Genomic DNA, 19,963 nt, shown 5'->3' with positions numbered 1-19,963 from the left:
CATAATGGAAAAAATTTAAAACAATTATCTCAAACAATCATGTCTTTCTGTATTCTTAAAAAAGCAGAAAAAATCATTCTAATAACATTTTATAATGAGTATTCTACATTTAGGGCATTTCTGATATTATAAAGTTAGTTTCTAATAGTAGACTGTTAAAGATCCAGGATAATTCATTGGTGAGAGAAGGCACAAGGCATTACTGAAATAATCAACAGAACAAACAGATTTGCTAAGATTAGAGGATAAGCCTACAGCAGCTTGTTATATGAAGGGTCCAAGAGTCTGCACTATCATAGTTGGAGGTTTTTGTTTGTTTGTTTGTTTTCTTTTATGGTGCCAGTACTAGGGCTTGTATTCATAGTTTTTTTTTACTCAAAGCTGGCACTCTGCCAGCTATTGCTTTGAGCAATATTTCTACTCCTGGCTTTTTGATGGTTAATTGGAAATAAAAATCTCACTGACTTTTCTGCATGGGCTGGCTTTGAACCATGATCATCAGATATCAGCTGCCTGAGTAGCTAGAATTATAGGGGTGAGCTACTAGCAACTATCTATGACAATAAGGTTAACGATGCACATTTATTTAGGTTTTGCCATGTGCCAGACACTGACCCAAGCTCTTTCCATCAGTAGCTCATTCCATCCTCATAACCACTACACAGATGAGGAACTGTGATACCAAAGCCAAAATCAGGAATAGGAACAAGAGCAAATGCCAGAGCTCCCTTTTGCCCAAATCTCATAGCTACCATTTCTCAATAAATTGAAAATTCTGTGGTGAATGATACTGTAAACAAAAATGAATTTTTTAAACTACATAGAATATATGTTTCTTCAAGTTCTCCTAACCATTTTTTCTAAGCTTTTCTTTCTGAATACAAAGTGGTTTCTGGACTTCAAGAATAACCAAATAGCACTTTTTACCCCAGATCGTTATATTGGTTGGCAGACCTATTGTAACCTTATGTCACCTACAGTGAATTGAAGTATTTTTCTAATTGATTTCTCACTGCTTACTGAGAAACAGAGCACCCCTTTCGCCGATCTCATAAATAATTCCATTTCTCTATGTCAACATTAGTTGGACTTACCTCATGTTGTCAATCTCTCTCTCTCTCTTCTTTTGCAGGTGATGTCATTGTCTATATTAATGAAGTGTGTGTCCTTGGACACACTCATGCAGATGTTGTCAAACTTTTCCAGTCTGTGCCTATTGGTCAGAGTGTCAACCTGGTCTTGTGTCGTGGCTATCCTTTGCCCTTTGACCCTGAAGATCCTGCTAACAGCATGGTGCCACCCCTTGCAATAATGGAAAGGCCACCTCCAGTGATGGTCAACGGAAGACATAACTATGAAACGTATTTGGAATACATCTCTCGGACCTCACAGTCGGTTCCAGATATTACAGATCGGCCACCTCATTCTTTGCACTCCATGCCAGCTGATAATCAGCTAGATGGCACGTATCCACCACCCGTCCACGACGACAATGTGTCTATGGCTTCATCTGGAGCCACCCAAGCTGAACTTATGACCTTAACCATTGTGAAAGGTGCCCAGGGTTTTGGCTTCACCATTGCTGACAGTCCCACGGGACAGCGGGTGAAACAGATACTTGATATCCAGGGATGCCCTGGCCTGTGTGAAGGGGACCTTATTGTGGAGATCAACCAGCAGAATGTACAGAACCTGAGCCATACAGAGGTAGTGGATATACTGAAGGACTGCCCCATAGGAAGTGAGACTTCTTTGATTATCCATCGAGGAGGTAAGACCAATGCTGGCTCAGCAATTTCCATAGGAGGGCCATTTGTAATATTCAAGTAGAGGTTTCTGTAGGCTAGAATAAAACCATGTTTGTTTGTTTGTTTGTTTAAAGGAGAGGTAGATGAAAGTAAAACAAGAATTTAGGACACTGTTTGGCTGAATTTTGAGGAGCTGTCTTTTCCTAATTTGCATCAAGTACCATTGTGATAGTGCTTGGAGTCTTAGCAACATAGTAATTTGAACATAGTAATTGGAATCCCCAACTGTATTCTGTTGCAAAATGTGTTTTTGTGAGTCAGGTATACCATTGATTTAAATGAGACACCTACTTTTCCAATGGAGGCAATGCTTTGAATTGTGGGTAGGAATCCAAGCCAGCTGTTGGAAGCTGGTTCAACTCCAAGCCCAGGTGTGGTCCTGATGATGCCCATGAGGAGCTGTGTTTACTGTAAAAAGTCTCTTCTCAGCATTTGGAATAGGGTTGTTCCTACCCACTACCGTGAGTTATGCCTCCTGCCTTGTGAAAACAAAAAGCTACAGAGCAGAGTTGGGATGAAATTCTGGGCTGTTGGAATATGAAAATAAGCAGTGGAGAGCACGGTAGAAGCTTTGATTCCTAGATGGTTCTTCCCTCTACCTTCTTTGGGACACAGCAATGGAGCAAGGCAGAGGGTCCCTCTTCCTCTATCTGCTACTGAGCCACAGAAAGAGACGATATTCCCCACTTACCTGTCAAATGAAATCCATGAGCTTCAGCTGAGTGGTCTGTGCCATTGGATATCGACAGCCCACGCTGGAGGATTATGTTCTTTGTGTTGAATGACCCACAGGAGGCATGGGACTGGAAGCAGGCTGTCTGCTGATCTAAGCTAATCCTAAAGCTTTTGCAAAGGTGAATCTGAAGAGCAGAACTGTGAGGAACTCATGCATGAAGAACACACGTGCTGCAAACATATGTGGTTACCTACTCCAGACACTCGGAGCAGCCTGCAAACCTTGCTGTGCCCAATGCAAGTGAAAGAAGTGAAAGCTGAGAGAACCACCATTTGTGATAGATGGGTCCTCTCTGGAGGGGTTTTTCCCTTCCAGGATGGGTTACATAGGCTATTGATTCACCAAAGATAATTCATTATAGGAAGTGTCCTGTGTCTATATTAAGAAGAGAAATAAATATGCTAAAAATAATCATCTCAGATTGACCTTTTAAAACCAACCACTTACAAAATAGCTGTGAACTTTGAAAATTACATTTTGATAGTGTGTTTTTTCTGTTTTTAAAATTAAAACAAATATGCCAGATTAATATCCACCTATAACAATGTCCCCCCCAAATCAAATTTTTAGAGCAGGTTCTTGGTATCAAATGGCCCAAATGAAAATCACTGTGCAATATCCTCTCTGTGGTTCACAGAAACAAATTTGGACACGTAGGAAATAACTACTTTTAAAAGCATAGTGTACCAGGAAAATGCTTTGAGAGCCTTTGTACCATTGCAATTTGAGCCTTCCAGAAAACATTTCCTGTATGCCTACATGCACTGTCCTCCCTCTTCCTTTCCCCCTTGCTCTCTTGCTCTCTCATCTAACCATCAACCCATCTTCTAACCCATGTTTTCTTTGTATTTTGCATTTGCAGGCAAGTGACTTATTTTTCAATTTTGGCTGGTGTAGAAATGAAGAATGTATTGCTTTGTGTTGTTTAAAGTCCTTCTAGAAAAAAACTCTCTTGAGTTTCTCCAGATTCCTACATTTTTTTCTCATCTCTCTGAAATAGTGCCATGTTTGTGATGAAAGTTTCTTTAGTTATCATATTATAGGCTATGCACTACTGCTTATGACTTCATAGACCTTCAAGAGCAAAATCATGGGTCTAGGTCTTTATATCAGATACATGGTTGGGTGTTTGTTTTAAATTGTTTACTTTTACAATGTAACACTTACATGGTTTCACTTTTTAAGCAATAATCGAAAAATGTGCAATGAAAAATAATTATGTGTCCTATCCCAGAAACAGAGTTTTGTATATAGGCTTCCAGGAAGTATATACTCTCCTATTTAATATAGAAGGGATAATATTGTGCATATATAACTGGCTTTCCATTTTCCTCATTATAAGTAGGTACTGGGCTTTTCTAAGTTAAATGTTTATGATCTCTAAGTAGTTGTATAAAAGAGCTTCTATTCAACAGAGCAGTTTATGAACACAGTACGTCTTGATCAATATCACCCCTCTCCTCCTTCTTCCTTTCCCCCAAGCTCTAGCTCTTCCCTCAAGTTTCTTAATTTTGCAAGATATATATTAAAATGTATGACTGCATTTTCCCTCCTTCCTCTCTTCCTTTTTCCTCCCCTCTCCTCTTTATTCCACCCTATCATTTGAGTACTGTTTCCTGGTATTTATTTTATTAATCCGTTGAGTTAACCTCTCTAAGGAATTATATCATTTGGGTTCTCCCCTGAACCATATTTCAATTAATACGTTGGGAATACCACCTCAAAGTATTTACTTATGCCTTTATAAATTAATGACAGTTTCCATCTATGAGAGAAAACATTCATCTTTTGTCTCTTCCAATTTGACTTATTTTACTTAACATAATTTTTTGAAAATGATGTAATAGGGCTGGGAAGGTGGCTCAGTGGTAGAGCGCTTGCCTTGCATACCTGAGGCCCTGGGTTCGATTCCTCAGCACCACATAAGCAAAAAGAAAAAAAAGCCAGAAGTGGCACTGTGGCTCAAGTGGTAGAGCGCTAGCCTTGAGCTGAAGAGCTGAGAGACAGCGCCCAGTCCCAGAGTTCAGGCCCCACGACCGGACCAAAAAAAAAAGAAAAGAAAAGAAAATGATGTAATATTCTTTCAAATGGATGAGTAAAATTCCATTGTGTGTGTGTGTGTGTGTGTGTGTGTGTGTGTGTGTGTTACATTTTCTTGGCCCATTTGTCCATTGAGAAGCATGTGGGCTGATTCACAGTAGTTAATAGTGATACAATGAACAAGGTTGCTCCAGGTGGCTTCACTGTATCCAACGTCGTAATGTTTTGGTAAATGCCTAAGAGTGGTATTGCTGGATCATAAGGTAGTTCTAAGTTTAGTTTAGTTTGTTTGTTTGTTTTTTACCATTTTTAAAATTTCATATTATTGTTAAGATGATATACAGAGGGGTTACAATTACATATGTAAGGTTGTAAGTTTCTTTTTAAATGTATACAAATAAATTATATAGAGGGGTTACATTACATGAGTAAGGTAATGAGTACATTTCCTATCAAGTATTGTTACCCCCCCCCCTTAGTTTTTCCCCTAATATCCCTTCCTTCCCCACCTCCCAACTCCTCTCTCTACCCGCTCCCCCGAAGTTGTAAAGTTCATTTTCAACATACTGTCTTGTACATTTCGTTGCTGCAATGGGTCAACCTATATCCTTATTTCAGATTTTTGTTATTTCCCTTCCCCTCCTTAAATTAGAAAAATGTATATACAAGATGCAGGGCACCAGAATCAAATATAGTGAAAGCAGGGTTATACCATGGGGGAAGAGCATACAAAAGAAACAAAAAAAAATCACATATTACAACAGCAATAAAAATAAACCCTCTTGTGTCCTTATCTTGGGGTTCATTTCACTGCATCATTTTATATGATCATATGTACATAGCTTTTGACCTTTTCTGCTTGCCTTAGACATATACTGGTTAATGCAAATAAGGGAAACTATGGGACCTATGTTTCTTTGGGCCTGGCTTATGTCACTTAATATGATTTTTTCCAAGTCTTTCTATTTCCTAACAAATAGGGCAATGTCATTCTTTCTGATGGAAGCATAGAATTCCAGTGTGTGTGTGTGTGTGTGTGTGTGTGTGTGTGTGTGTGTGTGTGTGTGTGTGTGTATCTCACATTTTCTTGATGCATTCATCTACTGAGAATAATGCTGCAATGAACATAGTTGTGCTGGTAGTTTTAGTATAGCCTTGTTTGTAATCATTTGGGTAAGTGCCCAGAAGTGGGATTGCTGGGTCATAGGGGAGCTCTATGTGAAGTCTTTTGAGGAACCTCCATACTGCTTTCCAAGTGGTTGAACAAGTTTACATTTTTGGCTATATCCCCTCTAGCGTCTCTTGTTATTAGATTTCTTGATTGGGGCTAGGTGAAATCTCAATGCTGTTTTGATTTGCATTTGCCAGAAAGTTGAGCACTTCTTTATATGTCTATTGGCCATTCTTATTTCCTCTTCAGAGAAGTCTTTCTTTAAGTCTTCAGCCCACTTGTTGATGGGGTGGTTGTTTCTTTGAGAATTTGGTGTTGGAGAATTTAATTTTTTGAGTTCTAAGGATATTTTACATATGAGACCCTTGTCTGTTATATGGGTGAGGGAAGATCTCCCTATCCATGGGCTTTCTATTGCTAGCTATGTCCTTTGCCATGCAGAAGCTCTGCAGTTTCATGTAATCCCATTTGTCCAACCTTTCTTTGATTTGTTGTGTTTCTGGGTCTTTATTAAGAAATTTCAGCCTCTGCCAAGGAGCCCCAGAATTTCTCCTATTCCTTCCTGTAATGTTTTCATGGTATCTGCTTTTACTTCGAGGTATTTAATCATTTGGAGTTGATTCTGGTGCAGGGTGATATATAAGGATCTAGTTTTTGTTTTCTACAGGCATTTAAACACTTTTGCCAGCAGCATTTACTGAAGAGACCATCTTTCTTCCATTCTATTGTTTTAGCTCCCTTATTGAAGATTAGGTGGCTATAGGTCTGCGGGTTCATTTCTGGATTTTAAGTTCTATTCCATTGGTCCTAAGATGTGTGCTTGCACCATTACCAAGCTGTTTTGATTATTATGGCTTTGTAGTAGAGTGTGAAATTTGGTATTGATATTCCTCCAGCAGTGTTCTTTTTGCTAAGGATTGTTTTTGCTGTTCGGGGTCTTTCATTGTTCCATATGAATTTTTGGGTTGCCTCTTCTATTTCATTGAAGAATGAGGTTGGGATATTGATGGGTATTGTATTGAATTTATAGATAGCCTTTGCAGTATTGCCATTTTCACAATATTACTCCTCCCAATCCAGGAGCATGGGAGTTTTTTTCACTTCCTTAGTTCTGCTTTAATTTCCTTTTCCAGGTTTTTAAAGTTAACTCCTAGGTATTTTATTTTTTGTGGGGCTATTTCAAAAGGAGCTGCTTTCCTGATTTCAATTGCACTGGCATACAGAAAAGCCATTGATTTTTGAGGGTTGGAGCTTGTCAAATGCTTTTTCTGCATTTACTGAGATAATTATGTGGTTCTTATCCTTGCTCTTGTTGATGTGATGAATTATATTAATTGATTTTCATATATTGAACCAGGTTTGTATTCCTGAAATGAATCTTGTTTGATCATGTATGATTTTTTTTGATGCGTTATTGAAGTCAGTTGGCCAAAATTTTGTTGAGAAGTTTTTCATTGAAATTAATTAAAGAAATGGGTCTATACTTCTCTTTCTTTGGTGAGTCCCTGCCTGGTTTTGGGATGAGGGTTATGATGACTTCATAGAAAGAATTTGGTAGTGAACTTTCACTTTAAATTTCACTGAAGAGTTAGAGGAGTCTTGGTGTGAGTTTTTTGAAGGCCTTGTAGAATTCAGCTGTAAATCCATCCGGTCCTGGGCTTTTTTTGGGTGGCAGGTCTCTTGTTGTTTCTATTTTGACACTTGATATGGGTCTGTTAAGCTGGCTTAAATCATCTTGGTTTAGTTTGGACATGTCAATATCTGCTAGAAATCATCCATTTCTGCCAAGTTCTCAAACTTATTAGCATAAAGGTTTGAGAAGTATTTCCTTATAATGTTGTGAATATCAGTTGTTTCTGTGGTGATGGTTACATTCTCATCTAAGAGTTTGTTAATTTGGTGTGTTCTCTTCTTTTTCTGGTACGATTTGTAAGGGTCTGTCAATTTTGTTAATTTTTTCAAAGTACCAACTTCGTTTTGTTGATTCTTTCCATGGTTTTTTTAAATTCTAATTCATTTAATTCTGATTTAATTTTAATTATCTGTTTCTATCTACTGGATTGGGGTTTAGGTTGTTGCTCTTTTTCAAGGAGTTTCGGGTGCCTCGTTAAATTGTTGGTTTCAGATCTCTCCAATTTGTTGATGTAGGAGCTCAGAGCTATAAAGTTGCCTCTGAGTACTGTCTTTGCTATGCCCCAGAGGAGTTGCTAATTGGTGTGTTCATTTTTTGTTAAATACCAAGAACATTTGAATTTCCTTTCTAATCTCTTCCATGACCCACTGGTGATTCAACAGTATGTTGTTCAGCCTCCATGTGTTACAGGATTTTCTTTGGTGGCATTTGATGGCAAATTCTAATTTTATTTCCTTTTGGTCTGAGAGAATGCAGGGCATAATTTCAATGTTTCTGAGTTTGGAGTAATTTTCTTTGTGACCTAAAATGTGGTCTATTTTAGAGAATGTTCCATGTGCTGCTGAGAAGAACGTGTCTTCTGATGTTGTTGGGTGAAATATTTGGTAGCTGTCTGTTAAGTCTAGTTATCTGTGCAATTGTTTATGTCCGAGTTTTCTCTGTTGATTTTTTACCAGGTTGATCTATCCAGTTTTTACTGGATAGATCCAGTGAGGATAGTGGTGTGTTAAAGTCCCCAACAATTAATGTCTTTGGATCTGTGTGAGATTTTAGGGAAAGTAGTGTTTCTTGGGTAAATTTGGGTACTCCGTTATTTGGTGAATAGATATTTAGAATTGTAATATCCTCCTGAAGGAGAGATCCCTTAATTAGTATGTAATGACCTACTTTATCTCTTCTTGCTAATTTTAATTTGAAGTCTATTTTATCTAATATTAGGATTGCAACTTGCGCCGTTTGCTTGGTAGGTTTTATGCCAGCATTTCACTTTCAGAATATGTTTGTCATTATGGGCAAAGTGTGTCTCCTGAAGGCAGTATATAGAAGGATCTCCTTTTTGATCCAACTAGACAATCTATGTCGCTTAATTGAAGAGTTAGGTTTACTAATATTGAGAGTTAGGACTGAGAGGTGTTTGGTAGTTCCTGCCATGTTACCTGCCTTCTTGGGGGCTGTGCCAACTGGGTTCTTCCTATGCTTCTTGGATTTTCTGTTTGTGGGCTGTTTCTTGGCCTTTATCATGCTCTTGTTGGTTTTCTATGTGTAGGACATCTTCAAGTATGTTTTGTAGAGCTGGTTTGGTGGAGATATATTGTTTCAATTTTTCTTTGCTATGGAAGGTTTTTATTTGTCTTTCTATTATGAAGGAGAGTTTAGTTGGGTACATTATTCTTGGTTGATAGTTGTTGTCTTTAGCGTATGGCATACAACATTCCAGGCTTTTCTTGCTTTCATTGTCTCTGCTGAGAAATCTGAGGTTATTCTGATTGGTTTCCCTTTATAGGTGATTGATCTTTTCTCCATGATAGCATTAAGGATCCTTTCCTTAGTCTCAGTTGATCCTGTGCAGATTACAATGTGACAGTGGGGTGTCCTGTTCTAGTCTGGTTTGTTTGGGGTTCTGAAGTCTTCTTGTATCTGAATGGGCCTATCTTTTTGTGTGTTTTGGAAAAGTTCTCTGCTAGAATCCTGTTAAATAAATTTCCTAAATCTTTAACCTCTGTCTCTTGGCCCTCCTCTACAGCCATTAGCCTTAAATTAGGTCTTCTGATGGCATCTTCTAAATGTTGAATATGTCTATCATATTTCTTTGATTATCTTGAATACTTGTCTGTTCTTTCTCTATCATGTCTAGTCTGTCTTCAATCCCAGAGATTAGATCTTCTTCATGGCCTAACCTACTGTTAAGACTTTCTACTTTGTTTTTTATTTCTTTTCTTATAATTGGTCAGATTTGATGGCTTCAACTTGTTTGTTGGAGTTTTGTTTTAGATCTTCTATGGACTTCTTTACCTCCTTAATTTGGTTTTCAGTGTTCATTCTCAAATCCCTTAGTTGATAGGCTATAGTTTCATTGGACTTCCTTTCCTTCTGTTGGGTATCATTCAGCATTCCCTTTGTGGCCTCCATGGATTCCTCCAGCTTTCTGTTTGTGGATTCCATTAATGCCTCTATTAATCTTTGTCTATTCTCATCCCACTCACGCAATTCCTTAATTAATCTTTGATTAGCCTCCTCACACTTGTGAAATTCCTGTATTAATCTTTGGTTAGCCTCATCATACTCACGCATTTCTCTATCATGCTCACATAGAGTCCTTTGCAGCTTTTCCATCTTTTCATTCAGCGTGTTTACCAGTAGTGTTTGTAGAGCATTTGGTGATCTCTCCACTGGATTATTCATTAACTGGTCTGTTGCCTGTTTATCATGAGTGAGAGTTGAGATACCTGGACTTGCCATTTTTCTTGTGTTTCTCTTGCTTTTTTTTGTCCATTTGAGTATGAAAGCTAAACCAGTTCCAAGATAGAACACTATTTTAAGGCAAACATCAACCAGAGCCCTGCAGTTGCACAAATTGTTTGACACAGTCAAAATGAGTACAGATACAATCTAGTTCAACAGATACAATCTAGTTCAACAACAAACAAAGATCAATGCACTAAGAAAATCAAAGAAGGAGTCAGCAGACCAGAAATTAATGTTTAGGGAGAATTGTGAGGAAAAATTAAGATTAGAGGAATGTGGGGAAGGAAAGAGAGAGAGGGAATATAACCAAGACCTAAATACAAAGAGATGAAAAGGATTGAAGGAAAGGAAAAGAGGGATACAGAAAAAAGGAAAAGGAAAAATAAAAAAAAAACTTTTAAATGAAACACTTAAAAATTACATAAGTATAAAGAAATAATACTACAATTAAAGGAGTTAAGGCTGAGTAATCGATATGTGATTTAAGAAATAATACTACAATTAAAGAAGTTAAGGCTGAGAGTTTGTGAATTGAGTAATCAATATGTGATTTAAATATGCACACAATGAAGGATGAGGTCTAATAGTTGAAGATGGGTATATATCTGGGGATGAACAGAACAATAATTAAGTAAAGCAAAAACAACAAAAAGACCAAAAGGGAAAAGAGTAAAACAAGAATTAAAAAAAAACTAAAATAATAATGATGAAAAAATAGAAAACATTTTTTTTAATTTTAAAAATTAGGTAGAAAAAAAAGAGTTCTTCAATTTTTTGGAGGGGTGGGGGTCTCTCCTGTGTCCATCACCAGTCTCTTGATGGAGTCTCTGGTTTGCTTGTGGTGTTTGGTTTTCCTGTGGCTTGACTGGTTTCTTCAATCAGTTTGTTTGAGCAAGCAGAATGAAACTCTGCCTTACCAGGGATTTTATGACCCTCCTAGTGGGAGTGTAATATGCTTTGAATATCACAAAAGAGGGAGATGGCTGTCTCCTCTATCTTGGAGTTGTTGTGATGGGGCTAGGTTGTGGGTAGGGTTGAGGCCTGTCAGCAATCAGTAGCTTTTTCCTGAGGGGCTAGCTCCTGAGACACTCACACAGCCCAGTCTGGAGTCATTCTCAGGATTTATGTGTATTGAGTTTCCAATTGTTTTCTTTTTTTGTATATATTTTTAATTGTAGAAATACTATACAGAGGGGTTACAGTTACATAAGTAAGGTAATGAGTACATTTCCTATCAAGCATTGTTACTTCCTTCTTTGTTTTTCCTCTACCATCCTTTCCCACCCCTCCTCCCCAACTCCTCCCTCACACCCCCCTCCCAGCTGAAGTTGTAAAGTTCGTTTCCAACATAGTGTCTTGTACATCTCATTTTTACAATGAGTCAACCTGTCTCCTATTTCACCATTTTATTATTTCCTTTCCCTTCCCCAGATTAGAAAAATGTATATACAAGATGCAGGGCACCGGAATCAAATACAGTGAAAACAGGGTTATACCATGGGGGAAGGACATACAAAAGAAACAAAAAAGTTATATAGTACATTATAAATACATTAAAAGCAACAGCAAGAAAGATAAAACCATTTGTGTCCCTATCTTGGGGTTCATTTTACTTAGCACAATCTTTTTCTTTTACCCTCCTAAAGCTAGGTCTGCTGCCTGTGCTTCAGTGGGGGTGGGATAGCCTCTGGCTCTGTTTACCCGGAGTAGAAAGTCACTGCTCCATGGGTGGAGCTACCTCTGCCTGGGAAGGGCAACTTTCCCCTCCGTGGAGCTGAGCCCTGCAGGTCAGGTTTCTTTTTTTTATTTTTATTGTGAAAATACTGTACAGAGGGGTTACAATTACATGGGCAAGATAGTAAGTACATTTCTTATCAAGCATTGTAGCCTCCTCCTTTGTTTACCCTTCCCATCCCTTCCCATCCTCCCTCCCCTCCCCCATCCTCCCCCCCTCAAGTTGTAAAATTCGTTTTTGACATGACAACTTGTACTTTTCATTGTTGCAACAGGTCTTATTTAAACGACTTGTTTTTCCCCTTCCCCTCCACAAATTATACCGACATCAAATACAGTGAAAGCAGGGGTTATACTGTGGGGGAGGGACATACAAAGCAACAAAGAGATAATCTTATAATTGTGTTAGAAACAAATAAATGAAAGAAAAAAAAATTTAAAATACATATCTTAGGGTTCATTTTCCTAACATCACATTATCTGACCTTTTCTGCTTGACTCATACATATACTAGATATTGCAAATAAGGGAAACCATGGGACCTATGTTTCTTTGGGCTTGGCTTACTTCACTTAATATAATTTTTTCCAAGTCTTTCCATTTCCTAACAAATGGGGCAATGTCATTCTTTCTGATGGAGGCATAGAATTCCATTGTGTATATATACCACATTTTCTTGATCCATTCATCTACTGAGGGGCATCTGGGTTGGTTCCAGATCTTAGCTATGGTAAACTCGAGGAAAAAGCCATCTCCTCCCATTGAACTAACCTGGGAGGAGGATCATGGAGGTCAGGTTTCTTTCACCTGTTGAATGGCTCCTACTGTTTTCTTCCAAGGCTAGCTGCTCTGGCTCAGTCTTTGTATCAAAGATGGAGTTCCTCTCTAGTGGTGAGGGAGGGGCTACTTTCCCACCACTGCTCCATGAGAAGGAGTGAGGAATCTTGGGAGGGATTCACACCTTTCCCCTGGTGTCTGGGCTGTCCACAGTCTAAGTGTCTTTGGTAGCAGGATGAAGATCTCTGCTCCTGTCAGTTGTTAGCAGTGAGTAGAATCTGCTGACACACCACCTCTGATGCCTTTGTCCCGGGCTCTCTCTGTTGATACGGCAGCCACAGCGGACACTGGTGAGTGCTCAAATCTGTCTCCTTAACCAAGCTGCCTGAATTTTTCCTCTCTGGCCAAACTCTCTGTACTATGATGGCACACTTGGTGTGATTCTCTAGCCTTGGACTGTTCACTGGAACACTAAAACTGTTTTCCAAGCAAGAGTTTGTTTAGCCCCCAGCTTCTCCTTTGCCATCTTCCTCCACGTCTTCCTCCAGGTTCCCCTAAGTTTAGTTTTTTGGGGAACTTCCATATTGCTTTCCAGAGCAGTTGACTGTTTACATTCCCACCAACAGTATACGAGAATTCCTTTCAGCCACATTCACACCAGCATCTATTATTGTTTATACTCTTGATGATGGCCATTCTAACTGGGATAAGATGGAATCTCAGTGTTGTTTTGCTTCACATTTCCTTTATGGTCAGAGATGTTGAACATTTCTTCACCTTTTGAGTTCTTCTGGAAGTCTCTATTGAGCTCATTTGCCCATTTTGTAATTGGGTTGTTAGTTTGAAGCTTTTAAATATTTAACATTTTAAACATACACCATATAGTGTAGTGGATACACTCTGAAATTTGTCAGTTGTAGTTTTAATTTATTGTTTAGTTAAAATAATGTAATCATGTAACAACCACCATAATCCTTGGAACATGCATCATTCCAAGCTCTCTGAGTCCTTTTGTCACTTCTCCATCTCCTACCTACAGCCCTGGGATATCACGAGACTGCTTGCAGAATAGTTTTTCCTCTCTAAAATATTATTAAAATTAAAACTATACAATAGGAAGGTTTTACTTAAAATAACATTATTGAGAGTTACCCAAGAGGTGCATGTATGGATAGTTTGGTTTTTGTTTCTACACATGGACCTTTATCATCTGTTCACAGTAGGTGAACATCTGAGTTGTTTTTACCTTTGGGCCTTAGTGATTAATATTGCTATGAACATTTTGATTCAAGTGTTTTCTTATGCATGTTTTCATTTTTCTTGGATGGTGTTGTTAGATCATATGAGAAGTACATATTTTATTATAATATCTGTGTATATTATATTTATATATACATAATTTTAAAGAGAATTTGCTGAGGCTTCCTGTCACATATCTGTAACTTCCCCTAGAGGAGAGGAGGATTTCAATTCAAAAAGTAACAAAAACAAACAATAAACAAACCAGATATGATTGTTCACACCTATAATCCTGTCTACCTCCTCAGGAAACAAATATAGGAAGTTTACGTCCAAGGCTACTATGGAAAAAAGCATGAGACCATATCTTGAGGGAAAAAAAGGGTAAAGCAAAAAGAGCTGTAGATGTAACTCAAGTGGTAGAGAGCTTGCCTATTAAGCGTGAGGTCCAGAATTCAAAACTCACTACTAAATATGTTCATAGTTTCTTAATGTTATTTTCAGATTATCTGTTTCTATTTTGCACAAAAGCACTTGATTTTTGCTTTTGGTCTTGCACACTGTAAATTTGTTGCTCACTTTTTAGATCTGAAAGGTTTTTGTAGACTCCATAATATAGTCTACATAATGATGATGTCATCTAGTAATATGCTTTAATTTCCTTTCCAATTTGTATATCCCTGAATTCTTTTCCTTGCCTTTTACTCTAAATAGAACTTCCTGTATGAAGCCAAGTAGAAGACAAATGAGCAGACTCTTTAATTCATTGTAATTTTAAGGAAAAAGCATTCTTCGTCTACAGTTGATTGTGATCACAGGTATAGGGCTTTTATATGTCCTTTGTCAAATTGATAACATTCTCTTCTTCTTGATGAGGATTTTAATAATCACAGGGTCTAGGATTTCATCAAACAATTTTTCTGCATCTATTGAGATAATCATGTAGCTTTTATTCTTTATTCTGGTGAGCTTGTGTGGGAGAGAACATGACTTTTAGATGTGGTATTAAGGCTGTATTCCTAGGATAGTCACACTAGGTCTGTATAATCCTTTTTATGTGCTGTTATTCGATTTGCTTTTATTATATTAAAGATATGTGGAAATTATTTTGAGGTTTTCTTTTCATGTGATATCTTTGCCTGGCTTTGATGCTAGGATGAGAGTGGCCTCATGAAAATCATGTCACATACCAACCCACCTCCACCACTTATAATATTTGTCCTTAAAAGTTTCATTGAATTCACCAGTAAAGCTGATTAGATGGGAAGTTTTTGCATTACAAGATTTTTAAATTCTTAATTTAATTTCTTTTTTAAAAATTTAGCTCTATTATGCTCTTTTATTTTTTCATGAGACAGTTTTAATGTTGTGTATCTATGCATTTTATAATTTATTTTAATCTGTTAAATGTGTGTGTGTACGTGTGTGTGTGCACGCACTGATCCCAGGCTTGAACTCAGGGCTTGGGTGTTGTCCCTTAGCTTCTTTTGCTCTAGGTTAGTGCTCTAACACTTGAGCCACAGGTCTATTTCTGGGGAATTTTTTAGTGATGAATTGAAAATAAGAGTCTCACAGACTTTCCTGTCCAAGAGAGCTTAGAATCACAATACCCAGACCTCATATTTCTGAGTAACTAGGATTATAGGCATGAGCCAATAATGCTTGACTTGGGAATATTTTCTTTCACAGTCAACTTTGGCATCCACTGATTTTAGTTTTTTGTTTTTATGTTTTAGTTTCAATATTCCACTCTGCTCTTTATAATTTCCTTTATTCTACATACTTAGTGTTTGATTTACTCTCTGTCTTCTTGACATAGGCATCTTTGATCAATTATTATAGTAGTCTGTTTCTAATGAAAGCACTTAAAGCTATAAATTTTACTCTGAACACCACTTTAGCTAAATTCTATAAATTTTGAAATGTTATACTTTTCCTTTTTATTTGATTCAAGATATATTACTTGTAATGTCTCTTTGGCCTCCTGGTTGCTATTTCCTTTTCAAGCAATTGTAATTTACAAGTTCTTTTTCTAAATAATTTCTAAATATTTTTGTAGCTATCATGTTTTACATGATTGCAGCTCTTTTAAATATACTAAAATTTGTAGAAGGGCCTGGTGCTTCTCTAATTTTGCCTCATTTATTTTTGGAGTGTTTTAAATATCAGTGCAGAATTATGTCTCTTTTTAATTGTTATTTCATCAGACATTCGTGGATTTTTTTCATTTCTTTTCATCTTTTTTATTACTAAAATGATATCTCTGAATTACTAAAATGTATCTCTGAATTGCAGTGTAGATCTACAATATAGATACATTCTTTTTTCCATCAATAAATATTTCCTAAAAGCATCTCTATGTTAGAATTCTTTTTTTCTTCTTTCTTTTGACTTCAGAGATAAATTGATAAAGATGACCATACCCTTTTTATCATGGAGTTGAATTCTATTGGAGGTAGAAAAATACAAAATAAGTGTAATGAAAGTGTGCTCTGTGCATCATTAAACATAATACTGGCTATTCATTTGAGATTAGTATTTACTGTGATAAGGTCTTTTGTTAAGAGCTTGCAATTCTCTCTCTCAAATACTCTCTCTTTCTCTCTTGCTTTATCTCTCTATTTTCTCTTTTTATCTCTATTTTTATCTCTACTTATTTATGTTGAGACCGAGTCTCACTATGTAGTCCAGGCTAGCCTGGAACTGATAATCCTCCTGCCTCCATCTCTTTAGTCCTGGTATTACAGATAAGAGCTATCATACTCACCTAAAGTATGCAATTCTTTTTTCTTTATCAAAAGTAGATAATGAGGGCCAGGTATGGTGGCATATGCCTGTTATTGCAACTACTCCAGACAATACAAAATATTGATATCCTATATGACAAAAAAAAATAAAAGCAAAAGACTGAAGACTTACATTATAGTTTTTTTGCCTAACAAGAAAGAAGCCATGAGGAGTTTAAAAACATGGATAATGAATTTTATCAAAAATATTTATGATGGACTATGGGTAACATGCCTTCTTAGCAAACACAAGGCTAAAAGTTTAAACAAACCCCCATATGGCCAAAACTTTTTGGCATGTATTATGCTAATCATGATTTTCTTCTTTGACTTATACCATGATGAATTAGAAGATTTATTAGTATTGAATTATCTTGGAATAGACTGTATTCACCCTAAACATAGTATTTATCATGTACTCCTAAATTCTGTTTGCATATAATTCTGTATCAATACTAAGGCATGATATTGGTCTAAAAATTGTTCAAGTTTTTACTATCAGAATTAAACAGTCATAAAAGCAATAACATGCCTTTCTCTGCCATGAAGCATCAAATTATCTAGTTCCTGAAGACATAATATTTTTATATTATCTAGTTCTGGTGTGTTGGGTTTTATTTTTATGTGTTGTTTAGCTTGGTTTGGTTTAGTTTGACTTGATAAGGAGAAGGAAATCTTTACAGCTTTGTCAATTTCTTCTAGAGTGATTAATCTTTAAAATTGTCTTTTCTGGGTTTCATTTTTATAACATTATCCTAAAAACTTACCTCTTTTATTCATGTCTTCAAATATATTCCAATACAATTATATTGAATGTCCTCTATTTTCTCCCAATTTCTATTTTAACCTAAGAGTATTTCTTTCTAGTAGGGTATTATTTTAACCTAAGAGTATTTCTTTCTAGTAGGGTATTATTTATCAAAAATAAAGAATTTTATAAATAAAGAATTTTACTAAAAATATAAGAAATCCTGGGGCTGGGGGTTTAGCCCAGCGGAAGGGCGCTCACCTGGTGCGCGCAAGGCCCTGGGTTTGGTTCTCAGCCCTGGTTTAAAAAAAAAAAAAAAAAGAAATCCTTTCTCTTTTTTTTTTTTCTTTTTCTTTTTGTTTGCCAGTCCTGGGGCTTGAACTCAGGTGCTGGACACTTTCCTGAGCTTCTTTTGCTCAATGTTAGCACTTTACCACTTGATCCACAGCACCACTTCTGGCTTTTTCTGTACATGTGGTACTGAGGAATCCAACCCAGGGCTTCATGCATGCTAGGCAAGCATTCTACCACTCAGCTACATTTTCAGCCCAATAAATCCTTTCTTATTAATGCTACTTAATTAGATTAATTTACTTAGATTAATAATTCAAGAAGCATACTACTTCATAAGTAGTACTCAGCCTGCTATGAAACAGGGTGTCGTTGTTGATTGCCAATGTCATTGTATTGTTCATATCAGGAGTGAAACAAACCCAGAATAATGGCTACCATCAAGGCCTCTCATATATTTTACTAGTATTGAGATTACAATACAAATTTCCTGCTTAACTTGCAAACTACCATAAATTGAAATTAAAGGGGGCTAATGTGACTGAATCTAAGTAGAAGAGAAAAAGGGTATGGGAGGTGATGTCTAAGATACTATAGGGGTTGAAGGGGCAGATGATGTGGTCTTGTGTAGAAAGGACTTTGAATTTCACTTCTGAATAAAATGAGCAGAGGTAGGAGCTCTGCCTTAGGAGCAGAGGAGCCATATGATATAATAGGTTCTCACTAGCTGCTGTGTTGAGAATAGACTGCTGGTGAGCAAGGCCAGAAACATGGATGAGCAATTCCAAATAAGAGAAGGATAGCAGGACTGGAGGTGGTAACTGTGAATAAATTTCCAAGGAAGAGCCACAGGATGTTCTGGTAGACATGATGGGAGATAGGAGAGAAAGGAGAAAAGACTGCAATGTTTGGAACCTGAGCAACTAGATGAGAGCTGCCCTTTATTGTCCTGGTGAGTGTGTTGGATGGAATAGCTGTGGAGCACTAGAGTGGGGACATAGAGTCTATGTCAAGCTTAAATATGCACATTGAGATGGTTCATGTATGGAAGTAGTTAAAGCTGGAGACTGAATGAGAACATCTAGGAAGTGAATGCAAATAAACAAAAGGAAACCTTCAGAGGGCTGAGGATTTGGGGAGCATGCACAGCAAAATGCTAAAGTAACATGTCTTGTGAGGAAGGAAAGGAAACAGAAGGGTTTCTTTCAGCCTTTTGAAGAAAAATTACTCAAAATGGGACATACAATTAATTATGTCAAGTGTTAACTCAGGACCGAAAATATTGAACTTGACAACAGTATTGGTTATTTTGAGTTAACATGGCCATTAATGTTAGTTGGGGGAAAAAACTGAATTTTTTTTAATTTGCTTGGAAAATTTGTGTAAAATCTATATTCATGTTTTGGTCACAAGAACTTTGTTCTCTTGTGCTGGAATCTGTAGTGTGATTGCTTTGCATGAACTATGATTCTAGAAATATTTGAGGTCAGGAGGATTACTGTTGCATTTTATTATCATCCTGGATTATCTTTATTTTCCTCCGTTTAGCTCATAGAAACCCAACTTGTTTTCATTTATTAACAATTCCTATTTGTTGCAATAGAAAAATAGTTACAAATAGTTACAAAAAGAATTGTGCTTCTCAACATTTCATGTATCATTTGATTTAGGGCTTATGAAAAAGAAAATGATATCCACTGTACTTAGATTTTTTTTGGAGATAAGTTGTTTTTGGTTATGTGTGTGTGTGTGTGTGTGTGTGTGTGTGTGTGTGTGTGTGTGTGTGTGTGTGTGTGTGTGTGTGTGTGTTTTGTCGGTCATGGGACTTGAACTTTTTGTCTGGGTGCTGTGCCTCAACTCTTTGGCTATGACTCTACCACTTGAGCCACAGCACCACTTCCAGTTTTCTGAGTGGTTTTTATTGGAGATAAGAGTCTCACTGACTTTCCTGCCTGGGCTGGCTTTGAACCGCGATCCTCAGATCTCAGCCTCCTGAGTAAGATTACAGGCATGACCCACTGGCACCCAGCTGATAAGTTGTTTTTTTCAACCAACTTTTCATCAGTAAGTTTAAGTACCAAAAAATAAAATTTATTGGCAGAACTCAGGGCCTCACAATTGCTAAGCAAGCATTCTACTGATTGAGCCATGTCTCAGTCCTTTATGTTTTATTTACTTTTCAGAAAGGGTCTCAAGCTTTTGTTTTAGACTAGCTTTAGATTGAAGTCCTTCTACCATTGTTAAGATTATGAACA

General features: G+C 37.0%; 1 protein-coding gene across 4 annotated transcripts in view; it reads left to right on the top strand.

The window, feature by feature from the left end:
* The window catches only part of Magi2 (membrane associated guanylate kinase, WW and PDZ domain containing 2), a 1,319,799-nt gene that overhangs the window by 1,086,734 nt on the left and 213,102 nt on the right, over positions 1–19,963 (top strand). For all 4 annotated transcript variants that reach the window (XM_069996345.1, XM_069996344.1, XM_069996347.1 and 1 more), the window contains exon 10: positions 1,133–1,771. In XM_069996345.1, coding sequence (XP_069852446.1) covers positions 1,133–1,771 — 639 coding nt within the window. The remainder of the gene's footprint in view (positions 1–1,132; positions 1,772–19,963) is intronic.

The sequence above is a fragment of the Dipodomys merriami genome, unplaced genomic scaffold (assembly GCF_024711535.1).
Source record: "Dipodomys merriami isolate MVZ:Mamm:240054 unplaced genomic scaffold, mDipMer1.0.p SCAF_5, whole genome shotgun sequence".
In the NCBI taxonomy this organism is placed as follows: Eukaryota; Metazoa; Chordata; class Mammalia; order Rodentia; family Heteromyidae; genus Dipodomys; species Dipodomys merriami.
The sequence above is the reverse complement of the archived record's forward strand: the minus strand, read 5'-3'. Positions and strand labels throughout refer to the sequence as shown.